This window comes from Brachypodium distachyon, chromosome 1 (genome assembly GCF_000005505.3).
Source record: "Brachypodium distachyon strain Bd21 chromosome 1, Brachypodium_distachyon_v3.0, whole genome shotgun sequence".
Taxonomy (NCBI): Eukaryota; Viridiplantae; Streptophyta; class Magnoliopsida; order Poales; family Poaceae; genus Brachypodium; species Brachypodium distachyon.
Window position 1 is genome coordinate 65,987,982 of NC_016131.3, and position 11,415 is coordinate 65,999,396.

General features: G+C 46.7%; 2 protein-coding genes across 3 annotated transcripts; one reads left to right on the forward strand and one right to left on the reverse strand.

Annotated features, from left to right (window-relative positions):
• The first annotated feature begins 3,814 nt into the window (after window positions 1-3,814).
• LOC100842589 (17.4 kDa class I heat shock protein) lies at window positions 3,815-4,689 on the forward strand. Its single transcript, XM_003558226.4, has one exon. It carries the CDS (start codon window positions 3,957-3,959, stop codon window positions 4,410-4,412), a length of 456 nt encoding a protein of 151 aa, XP_003558274.1. The 5' UTR covers window positions 3,815-3,956; the 3' UTR covers window positions 4,413-4,689.
• Window positions 4,690-5,235: 546 nt separating this feature from the next.
• LOC100842278 (LRR receptor-like serine/threonine-protein kinase FEI 1) lies at window positions 5,236-10,871 on the reverse strand. Of its 2 annotated transcripts, none has more exons than XM_003558225.4 (14): window positions 10,618-10,871; window positions 9,511-9,708; window positions 9,292-9,427; window positions 9,036-9,107; window positions 8,867-8,938; window positions 8,607-8,678; window positions 8,306-8,377; window positions 8,137-8,208; window positions 7,878-7,969; window positions 7,460-7,630; window positions 7,046-7,378; window positions 6,073-6,318; window positions 5,814-5,947; window positions 5,236-5,684 (listed from the first exon to the last, which is right to left on the reverse strand). In XM_003558225.4, the coding sequence occupies exons 2-14, from the start codon at window positions 9,602-9,604 to the stop codon at window positions 5,472-5,474; spliced, it is 1,779 nt and encodes a 592-aa protein (XP_003558273.1). In that variant the 5' UTR covers window positions 9,605-9,708; window positions 10,618-10,871; the 3' UTR covers window positions 5,236-5,471. The 2 variants fall into 2 exon arrangements, with proteins under 2 accessions (XP_003558273.1, XP_010228824.1); XM_010230522.3 differs by having other exon boundaries at window positions 9,511-9,716.
• Between the last annotated feature and the right edge of the window lie 544 nt (window positions 10,872-11,415).

Sequence of the window (11,415 nt, forward strand, 5' to 3'; positions counted from 1 at the left end):
TACCCGTCATCATAACGGTCTTGCCGACGATTTTCACCTCAATACAGGGGGTTGCGCCCGACACCCCTGCTGACCTGCAGCAGTATTGGGTGCCAGACCCCGAGGTTGGTGTCCATGACCAGCCGAGTGACGCTCTTGCTGATCTCGACGATTGTTGCCGAGACATAGGCCACTCTAGCTCGACTCTCCTGACCACTTGTTTCTCGGCCGGAATTGGGTCATAATACTCTAGGCGCTTATCTCGGCCTGAGTTAACACTCTTGTCCCGTTTGCCACCAGGCGTGGACGCTTGTTTGTCAGCCTGGCCATCGGCGCCTGCTGTCGAGTGAACGACTTGAGACGCGCCGGGCTTGCCGTGCAACCTCATGTACGCCTCATTCTGCTCATTGGCTATGTGGAGCAATTCCTTCACGCGCAACTGCTGCAGCCGAAGTGCCTCTCCCGTGAGATTCGGCAAGTCTTCGGCCCCAGCCTCGGTGGCCCTGAGATTCTTGGCAGGGGTGTTATATTTCGGCCTCAGCGCCGAGGCAAAACTTGCCGACACTGCGGGCACCCCTCTGCCATCTCTGGTTATCTCGGCATTCAAGTTCCTGCCACGGTTACGCACCTCCCCAACTCGGCTAGGGTTAGTCAACGCGGTAGAATTGAGACCATGGGCTTTGTTATACTCACGGAGCGAAATATCAAGTTCTTGCCGAGCGCGAGCCACATCGACGGCCTCCTTCAGCAGCTTTTGGCGCTCCAGTTCCAACTCCGCCTACAGCTAGGCCGGGTTAGCGTTTGACGCCACCAGCGTAGTCAGCCGTTTGATGGAGGCTTGGAGCTGAGTCGGCTTTAGCGGCAGAGCCGATGTGCCGACTTGAGCAGCGACGTTATCCGGCTTCTCTAGGGGGAACTTCACCGTTCTGCCGGACTTGCTTGGGACCACGCCACTCTCTGCGGTGCCCTTGCCAGCATCAACGTCATGAGCTGTCACCATGACCTCCACATGGTCAGCAGGGCAATCGACGTGCCGGCCGCGAACCGTGCAGACAGCGGAGAGATCTTCGGCCACCACCACCTGCTCGGGATACCTGCAGGGACTGTCAGTAGCGACATAAACCTCATGCATGCCGAAGTTGATGAGTGGCCCGCGCAAGGAAGCGGTGCGTTGTTGAAGTAGCCCGCATCGTTGTCGATGAAGCCTAGAGAGCCGAATCTCTGGACCAAACCGGAGACCACACGCTCTCTGGTGGCGAGAAAGCTTCCCGTCTGGATGAAAACTCCAGCCAGCGCCGCTGCTGGCCCCACGGTGGGCGCCAACTGTCGTGGTGGTGTCACGGCAGATGCCATGAGATGGCTTATCTTGGTGCCGATGGACGAATGAGGATCCGGAGGAGGGAGGTCGTGAAGGGAAACACGCACGAATACACAAGCACACACAGATTTACCCAGGTTCGGAGCCCTCTTGCCGAGGTAAGACTTCTACTCCTGCTTTGTTGTATTAGCCGAGATAACAAGCTCTACAATGACGCTCCTTGAGCTGTATTCTTGAGAAAGAAGAAGAAGAAGGGAAAACCCCTATATGCCTAAAGAAGGGAAAACCCCTAGATGTCTAAGTCTTAGATCCCTCTCCTGGGATGGGTGGTGCTCTATTTATGGACCATCCATGTCACACTGACATGCGGGCCGGAGCCTAACGTTATCTTCTTTGGGCCCCGCCGGGCATGCGCTTTGGTTCCCTCCGGGTGCCACCGCAGGGGACAAGACAACTTTACTTTTCCTGGCGTCCCGCAACAAGTACTGCTGCCAGCTGCTGGCTTCCGTCACAGATTCTCTTTCGGTACTTCTTTACGCAGTCGCCTGGCACCACGACGTAAGCAGCGACTGCTTTCCCGTGATAAAGAGAACGCTGCTTTACTTTACGCCATGAGATAAGGATAAAACTGTTGAGCCATCTCGGTAGGGGCCGAGATCAGTGTACTCGTCCTCATCCTGCAAACACGTAAGACAAGATAGATGTGCCGGCATACAACTGGTATCCCGGCTTAGTATTAGTTTGGTTTAAGGATGCCGATATGCCTAAGCCGGCCTTGCCTTCGTTATATCGGCTAACGTGTGTCGTCAAGACCCTACCATCCCCACGACAAGATTCTTCCAGTATAGCGATGTTGTCTAAGCATTGTCGGAGGATCTTGCAGGCGTCGGACTCCCCATGTGTTGTCGTTTTGCGGGCTAAATACTACCCGTCGGGGACCTGCTAAACTGTGTTCTGAAAAAGAAAACTTCTTCACTTGGCAAATCTTGTGGGATGGTATACATGTTTTCAAGAAAGGCCATTTCTGGCAGGTGGGAGATGGAGAGAGCATCAACATCTGGGAGGATCCCTCAATCCTAACGACCCGACAAGAAGTATCATGACCAAGATGAGGTTATATTGGGGTCACCTTAGTCTCGGAGCTTATTGACAAAGAGAACCGTTGTTGAGACGAGGAGATGGTACATGATTTATTTTGGCCTATCGACACCCATCAGATCCTTAAAATCATGTTGTCTCGTGGCAGCTTACTAATACCAGCATCTTCTCTTTTAAGACTACTTATCATCTGGGATGTGATCACCAACATGAGAGAAAACTCTGGCGCACTTTCCTGTAGGGCACCTTCGGAAACCCTTTTTGGAAGAACCCATGGTCTCTTAACGTACCGGCCAAGATCAAGATCCATGGGTGGCGAGCACTTTTGGACTTTTGGTGGCGATTCCATACTTCGGGGTTTTGGCGAATATGCACGTGCAAAACTTACAATGCCCGCTATGCCAGATGGACCGCTAGAGCATTTGCCATACATTTTCAAGTGCCCGGGTCTTGCAAACCTCGATGCATCTTGACATGGAAAGGGAAAACTACGACGCATGTAATATATAGAGGGGCATGAAGCTTTTGTGCTCGGCACTCTACTCCTGCCGAACCATGCTATGGCGCCTCGTTGCCAAATGTGATTCAGAACGACTTTGTTGCCATGGCCATTTTGTATGTGTGGTGTGAGTGGTGTCAAGCTAGTCATGGAGAGAAGGTTCAACTCAAGAGGAGATCTGCCTAGGCTATCTCGGCTCTAGTAACAAATTATTCCAGAGCACGGAGAAAATGAAGATTGGGGATTGTGAGACATGGACATTACAAGCCCAAGAACTTTGTAAAGTTGAATGTTGACGTGACATATGACATCGAGACGGGCATAGGAGCAAGCAATCATCCGCAATGATCGTGGTCTCTTTGTAGCGGCGCTAGACGGTAAGTTTCTCAATGTCAAGGATGCAGCAACTACGGAGGCTATAGATCTCGGGACGGTTTGTCTTAGCTTTTTTTTTTTTTGAGCGAACGGTCTTTCTTAGCTGTTTCTTTCGGTTGTAACCGGATGGTGATCAATTCCTTCGGTCCTGCATCGGCCAGTTACAAAGATTTTCAAAGTTTTGGAATTCTTTCTGCCCGGCACAACTCTGCTCTGCGTCTTCTTTGTAGCGGCGAGGGCATGAGCCATTTTACCGGGAGAGAGATTTGGTTCTGAATGGGCCGAGAGCGGCCTCCCACAGAAGCTACTCGATTAGGGCTGCAGTTCGAAACCCCAAAGAAAACGGGCCCGGCTTTTAGACGACTTGAGTTGCCACGAGAATTATCCAGTTCCTTCTGATGCGGCCGACCGTCGAACAAACGGTCCAGTTGTACAAAACAACAAATCCGGCTCGTACCTGCACGTGCTCGAAGAAGCAGGAAGTCTCAAGAAGCTCGTCGCCGAAGCGTCCCGAGTGCACGTCCGTCCGCCTATAAATTCTTCCATCCTGCGTCCGACACGGGCCAAGATCGACCGAGGAAGACCATCGAAAGCCATTTGATAGTCCAACATCCAAAACAAATCCGCTCTCAGTCACCCTTCCACTAAAAGCATTCAATCAATCCATCGCCCATCCGCCAGCCGACGATGTCGCTGATTCGCCGTGGCGACGTGTTCGACCCCTTCTCTCTTGATCTCTGGGACCCTTTCTCCTTCGGCTCCGGCAGCGGCAGCATCTTCCCTCGCACCGGCTCCGAGACCGCCAGCTTCGCCGGCGCGCGCATCGACTGGAAGGAGACCCCCGAGGCGCACGTGTTCAAGGCCGACGTGCCGGGGCTGAAGAAGGAGGAGGTGAAGGTGGAGATCGAGGACGGCAACGTGCTGCAGATCAGCGGCGAGCGCAGCAGGGAGCACGAGGAGAAGTCCGACACCTGGCACCGCGTCGAGCGCAGCAGCGGCAAGTTCCTGCGCAGGTTCAGGCTCCCCGACAACGCCAAGACGGAGCAGATCAAGGCGGCCATGGAGAACGGCGTGCTCACGGTTACCGTGCCCAAGGAGGAGGCCAAGAAGACCGATGTCAAGCCAGTTCAGATCACCGGCTAGAGCCTTGGGCTTGGATCGTAGCTGCTTCTGCTCAGAGAGTCAAATAAACCAAGCTTGGGTATGGGTTGGTAACTTGGTATGCTGTGTGGTGCGAGTCTCGATAGTGCACGGAATGTTCGTGTAGTTGCTGTGGGTTCGTGAGTCTGGTGGAGAGCATGTGTGTTACGTAACGGCCGAAATTGTAGTAGTGTGTACAGTGCTGTTGTATCGAGCAGAGCAGCATCGCTCATAAAGAAATAAACTAAGCTGTGTGCATCAATTTCCTTTTCGAAAAAAATATGTTCGCTCAACTTGTTGGAAGGAAGTTTCATTCTACAAGTTATCAGGTGTCAGGTGTAGTTTGCGATTGGTAATGCTAAAAGGTGGTATTTGTGCCCACCGTACGACACATGGCGAGCTTGTTCCTCATTCGAAATTGCAAAATAGGATCTGAATGTCACAAAGGTGGGCTGAGTCGGGGGGGTGTCCTGGAGAATTTACCAGAACGAGACCTGGTGCGTTCTTGAATTGCCACTGCTAGGCTGCTAGAGGCCCTGATCTGGGAGACTGGGACTTAGCCGGGGTGCAAGACGCTGCTGGGCGGCCGTTCCACTGTGACTAAAACGGGAAATTGCAGGACAACTGGGCAAGTTTGTGTGAAGAACTACGAGCCTTCTTCAGCATGCGACCTTTCAAACATCACCCTTCCGGGGGCTGGGCATGTTAATGTTGCACTATCATATAAATATTTCTCACGTTGTGGACTTTGGCCTCCCAATAATCCCCTCTCCTTTTTGAGGGGTTAAATCAAGCACAGAAATCCCCTCTCGTTTGAGGGGATAAATCAAGCAAGGCAATCCCCTGTTAAGTTCTCTTATTAAATTATCATATAACAGTCTAGCGTGGCTAGATACATACAGTCGCAAAAAATGTCCTCCCCATTCAACCAGCCGATTGGAGCCGAACACTGCGGTAATGCATTTACAAAATCTGCAAAGAATAAATGGAATATGCCTCCACAGGGAAACCAGCGGCAGTGAATCGTGTGTCCAGCATCAGGCAGCAGCCGCAGTTTGTAGCCTATTCTGAATCGTAGAAATCACTAGGGCATGGTGTAATTACATCCGACTCCAGCATCTGTACCACCCTGTGCATCGTCGGCCGCTCCTCAGGCAAAGAGCTTACACATTGTTTAGCAAGAGAAAGCAGGGCATCCAGGGTCTCAGCCTGCATGCCTTCACAATTTGGATCTGCGATTTCACGTTCCCGGCTCTCGCCAGCCAGGAAATTTAACTGTCATACAGGACAAAGTTGACATATAAGGAATGTGTAAATCCATGTGAATATATATATATATATATATATATATATATAACCCGTATGAGGGTTTTGCACATGAAATGAAAAGACAGAAGGTCATACCCATCCAACAATGTTCAACCCCTTCTCAATGAATGATGCATCAGTAGGCCGCTTCCCGCTTAGTATTTCAAGCACCAAAACTCCAAAACTGTAGACATCAGTCTTTTCCGTGGCCCTGCCACTTTGCATATACTCTGAATGTTGGATTACGCAAATATTAGTTCAGAAGCATTACAAAATGGGTTCTAAAAAGGACATATTAGCAACTAAAATCCAAAGCAGACACTTATATATGCAATAGACATAACTTTCACATTACCTGGAGCAAGATATCCAAATGTTCCTGCAACTATGGTAGTAATATGAGATTCTTCATCCTCTAGTAGTTTTGCTAGTCCGAAGTCTGATACACGGGCCTCAAAATTGCTGTCGAGTAAAATATTGCTCGACTTAATATCACGATGTATTATTCGAGGTGAACAATCGTGATGCAAGTATGCCAGGCCTTTTGCAGCTCCTAGTATTATGTTAATGCGTGCATCCCAATCCAACTGTTCAGATTTTTCTGCCAAGATCGATGAGCAGATGAGATGTTAGGACTAGGCTAACAAATTACTTCTGTTCAGTAATGGAGTAATGAACATGGAAGACCTGAGCAAAAGTTGCCACCAGTCAATTGGTTCAATAATAATTTGGAAATGGCCAAGCATGCAGTCAATAAATGGAACCATAGTTAAGGCTGTTTGCACTTGTTTTGGTTTGCTCCATTGTTTAGTTCCAGAATTGAACAACAGAAGAGAAGAGAGCCAAAAGTGATTTCAATCCTGCATAGCTAAGCTTTTCGAGAAGATCGATATTCAGCTAATACAGTATTAATGATTCAACACCTCCCTCATATCTGTGCTCAGCAAAGCTACGATTTGAACTTGATGTTGCCTATAACCCAAATCTACTCCTACGACACAGTTGTCTGAACATGTTTTTGCAGGGTCTCCAGCAACAGCAAATCAGCAGTCACTATTGTCTTATCGTTACTCTTTTCATTATAGCTATAGATGCACCAAGAGTGTCTTGAATTTAGGATTTCAGGGTTTTTATGTTATCTTGAGTTTCAAGCACCAACTACTTTGCCCCCCAAGGGCTATTTTAGTGTTGACTTGAAACAAACATTGAGGAGACCAACTAAAATCAGTGTATATGCAGTGTCCAGTTAGCAGTGACTCCTAATAACAGGATGAGTTCAAACAAACAAAATTAAGATGTATGCCAAAATAGAAAAGCATGGCACTTACCATGTAGCACTTCATCCAGGCTTCCACCTGGAAGGTAATCATATATCAACAGTTTTGATGATGGGGAGTTGCAATAGCCACGGAGATTAACCAAATAACGATGCTTAACACTTCCCAATATCTCCAGTTCTCTATCAAAGAACCGGTCACGCCCTTCATTTGTTTTCACTATCCTTTTCAGTGCAAAGACGTTACCGTCATCCATCGCAAGTTTATAAACAGTCCCGAAGCCCCCTGCTCCAATGATATTTTCATCATCCATAGTCTCCAGTTTCTTGAGGATATCTTTTGTGGAGTAAGGGAGGTCCCCATGGAACATCACAACGGAAGAGCCTGAAATGACAAACAAGGTTACAAGAGAAAAATCATTTAAAACATGCAAGTGCTTGAACGGTATATGTCATGGCATATTACCTCCACACAGCTCCACCCTGAAACCATGGATATCTTTCTTTCCAAAACTTTTGTACAGAAAACAGCCCCAGAAACACATCAAAGCCACCAATAACAGAGCTCCCACTGTTGCTACTGCACTTATAATGAGTCTGGTAGAATTCCTCCCAGCCTTGCTATTTATGATGTCATCTGACGTAAGAGAAGACCAACATACATAAGCCAATTTATAGGCCCATTATGGTGAACTGAAAAGTAAAGATCAGTTTACAGAACCTAATACTGCCAGAAGTGTGTTTTCCAGTGGAATATAAACATGCCTATTAGTTTGTTATTGACATCAATGAATAATACACATAATTTGACCTTGCCTACAAACTTTGAAAAATGCTAGAAACATGGAACATATGCTACAGTAATATGCTCAAATATCTGGTACCTGGGTTAGATTGCTGAGATGACGGTGATGGAAGTGCATCTTTGCACACTGAATTAATCTGCCTTCCACATAAGCCAAGGTTCCCAATGAATCTACATTACCACACGCAAATTCAGATGACATAATACAGGAAAATACAACAGCTTTTCATCAGACAGGTACAAAAAGAGCAGCTCATGGCCCAAATCCTTTGTCTTTACTAAATCCAATACACAAAATGAATTAGTTAGATCAAGTAACACAGGGAAAGACAACTCACGAAGTTTCGTTAAAATTGACGAGTGAACCATCTGATGGTATTGCTCCTGTCAGGAAGTTCATGGACACATTGCTGCATAGGTTGTGAAGTAAGTATTTCTTCTTACGCTTATAGCACATGCTTATTATAACAGTTTGACATGTTTATGCAGATAAAGAAAAGCACTTACAATGATGCAAGTTTGGTCAGTTTATCAAGAGAATGTGGGATTGATCCCCTCAATGAATTACTGGACAAGTCCCTGTAGAATAAAATAAAAGATTCAGAAAGTGGGAATCAATCTCTAAATTAATTAACTGTGGGAACCAAATTCATCTAAATGCTAATGCATATAATTTATGGTCACTCATTGCTGTAAAATGGTACATGTCAGATATAGAAACATTATATATTCTCATGTGGGATTGACAATTAGATTTGTTGTTAAAAAGCTAATAAGAAACAAAGCATCTAAAACTTAGTGTACTCACAATGCTTGAAGTTCTACCAGATCACCAAACTCTGAAGGGATATAGCCACTTATATAATTTCCTTGTAGATACCTGCAAATGATTTCACAATAGAAGATATCACAACATGCTAGAAGATTGCTTGCACACATAAAAGAAGCATGCAACAAAAACTGCAAATGACAAAATATACTCAATTCCTCATGATCACTATTAATCGTACATCTAAGATTTCATTCATTAACAAGCGTTTATAGTAATCATAATACTATTAAACTTACAGTTGTTGCAACTTGGTACAATTTCCCAGTTCAGGAGGGAGCACACCATACAAACTGTTCCCCTGTAGTGACCTAATAACATAAAATCACATTTATATCAAAGACCCGAGAAATTTTCATGAACAAGGTAGATATCAATAGGAAACAAATGCAAAAAATGGGAACTTACAAAGTCTCCAACTGATTTAGCCTTCCAATTTCAGGTGGTATGGGCCCTACTAACTTGTGATACGCAAGAATCCTAAATGAAAGACGAGTGAACATATATTTATGACAATGCAGTTCAAAACACTGAATATGATTTCTTTATAAAAGTACTATCTCAAGAACGAACAAGAAGTAATCAAAGCAAAACAGTGAGTAGCTAGGTTATGAAGTTGAGCAAATCACAAAAAAAACCAGTTAATGTAGAGAGTGGTTCTTACAGATAAATCACTCTCTTGCTATGATTATTGCATCTAACACCCTTCCAGTTACAGGGATCCGCATCCTGTTCACGCCAATTCAGAAAGACCCCATCTGAATTTGTAATTGCCTTCTTAAAGGCAATAAGTGCTTCACCTGTAGGAAACAATTCATGGAACATTAGCATTGGACAAGCAAAAAAAAGGTTCACATGAATAACAGACACATCAATAACATACCATCTGAACTTAGTGATCCTGCTTCCCGAGCACTAAAGTGCAGAATTATCAAAATAAAGAGGAGGCTGGGCTGCTTTCTCAGAAAAGAGCCCATGTATTACCACTTGCTGAAGCATATAAATATAACTATGGCATATTCCAGAGGTCATGGATGAGGAGATATGCTATTCATCTTTCTAAACGGAGATGAACACAACCCTGCAATGCTAAAAAATGAGAACAAATCAGCAAGCATAATAAACAATAGATGCACTCAGAAACACCTTAACACACAGACGACAATCAGATCAAGTAAAAAAAGAGTGGATTAAACACAGTGCTTTTCAACACAATGATGTCTAGTACTTGCACGAAATTGCTGACCATAATATAGGAACTAAGACAACTTTTAATGCAACATTTTGTATACTTTATGCTAGTAAATGTATCAGGCTAATTGAATGCTTATGCCCAAAAAAAGAAGAAGAAGAAAGGCTAACTCAATGATTCAAACATCTAATTTCCACAATTCCTACAAATAACTTCATTTAATTTATAAAAAATATCTAAGAACGAAAGCATTAGGCACCCCCAGTTCCTAAATCCGCAAGTACCAGCCCGCAGGCAGGGGCGGAGCTAAAGATGTACACCCGCTAGTTCTAGCCTAATTTTAGCAAACCAAATTTACACGTATATGCAAGTAACTCCCTCCTCGAGCCGTCGAGTAATCAGAAAAGGATTTCAACCAAGAGCCGACTCCTTATTATCTAACTCCCTCCTCATTTTCTCCCCGGAGATCACATTCATCCCGCCCAACATGCAAATAACACGACCGGCTGCTATTCTAGGATCCCCAATCAGAACGGAAATCAATGAGACTAGCCTCCTAATTTATCAGGGTCCTCATCCACGAGTCCCCGCTCGTCAACTCTAGCGAGAGCTCGCCGCTCCCCATCCCGCCAGGGAACCAAGACGCAGTTGCTCGCGTCCCCCGGAATCTTCACTCCTGCCAACACAGCTCCACTCGGAACTCGTCTTGCCGCCGTCACCGCCCATCCAGGTTCGTGCCGACCTCCCCAAGGTTTATCCTAGGAGAGGGAGGAGGAGATAGGGAGCCTTCAGCCGTACCTTGTCGCGCAGCCGCCTCGCGGAAGGCTTGCCGAGAACCGCCGCGCCGGATTTGGAGGGGGCGGCACGTTACTGCGGAGGAGAGGGAGAGGGGAGGTCGGGGGCGGTGCGGCGTTATCCCCCAGATCTTATCTGTAGCAGCAAGGGGAGGGGGATCGGAGGAGAGGAAGAAGAGCAGATGGAGGAGGAGCGGAGGTAGAGTGAGCTAGTGAGGTACAGTGAGGCTATTTCTTCAGCAAAGGAAGGGCGAAAGAAAAGAAAAGAAAAATGGAGTTTTAAATATACAACGCTCCGATGCCCCCCGTCTCTCGTGTCTCGTCGCACTCTCGGGAGTGGCACGTTATGACGTCCGTCTTCTCGCCGCAGCTAGCTGGGCCACACCCACACCGCAGCGCACCGCACCGCACTTGCACATATGCCCGATTTTCACCGCGTTTCCTTTTGGCCCATGCACTACGGCTGCTACCAGCCGTGACGGACGCGGCTCCAGTGACGTGCTGGAGACACCGCAGACCGGTGCACTTTTGTGCGTGTGCGGTGTAGACGACGCAGGCAGGAGCCGCGCGTGACTAGAAACAGCAGAGAGGGAGAAGAGATGGCCGGGATCTGGATTTGCTCCCCAGCACCAGTAATGGACATGGATGGTATTGAGAGAAGGAGAGGGGATAATTGCAGAAATAAAGTACGGTTTAATTAGCTCCTAAAGTTCGTCTTTTGCTTAGGCTGGATGCGTAGCTTTTTATTTTTATCAGTTACTCCGTATAGAGGAAGAAGAAAAAAAAATGCAAAGCCTGATAC

What these genes read in the sequence shown, in the direction of transcription:
- LOC100842589 (XM_003558226.4), top strand. Translation starts at nt 3,957, where the DNA reads ATGTCGCTGATTCGCCGTGGCGACGTGTTCGACCCCTTCTCTCTTGAT.
- LOC100842278 (XM_003558225.4), bottom strand. Translation starts at nt 9,604, where the DNA reads ATGGGCTCTTTTCTGAGAAAGCAGCCCAGCCTCCTCTTTATTTTGATA. An exon ending in AGCAAGAGAGTGATTTATCT is followed by an intron (nt 9,108 to 9,291) that starts GTAAGAACCACT and finishes TCTTTCATTTAG; the next exon opens with GATTCTTGCGTATCACAAGT. An exon ending in CAGGGTGGAGCTGTGTGGAG is followed by an intron (nt 7,379 to 7,459) that starts GTAATATGCCAT and finishes TTGTCATTTCAG; the next exon opens with GCTCTTCCGTTGTGATGTTC.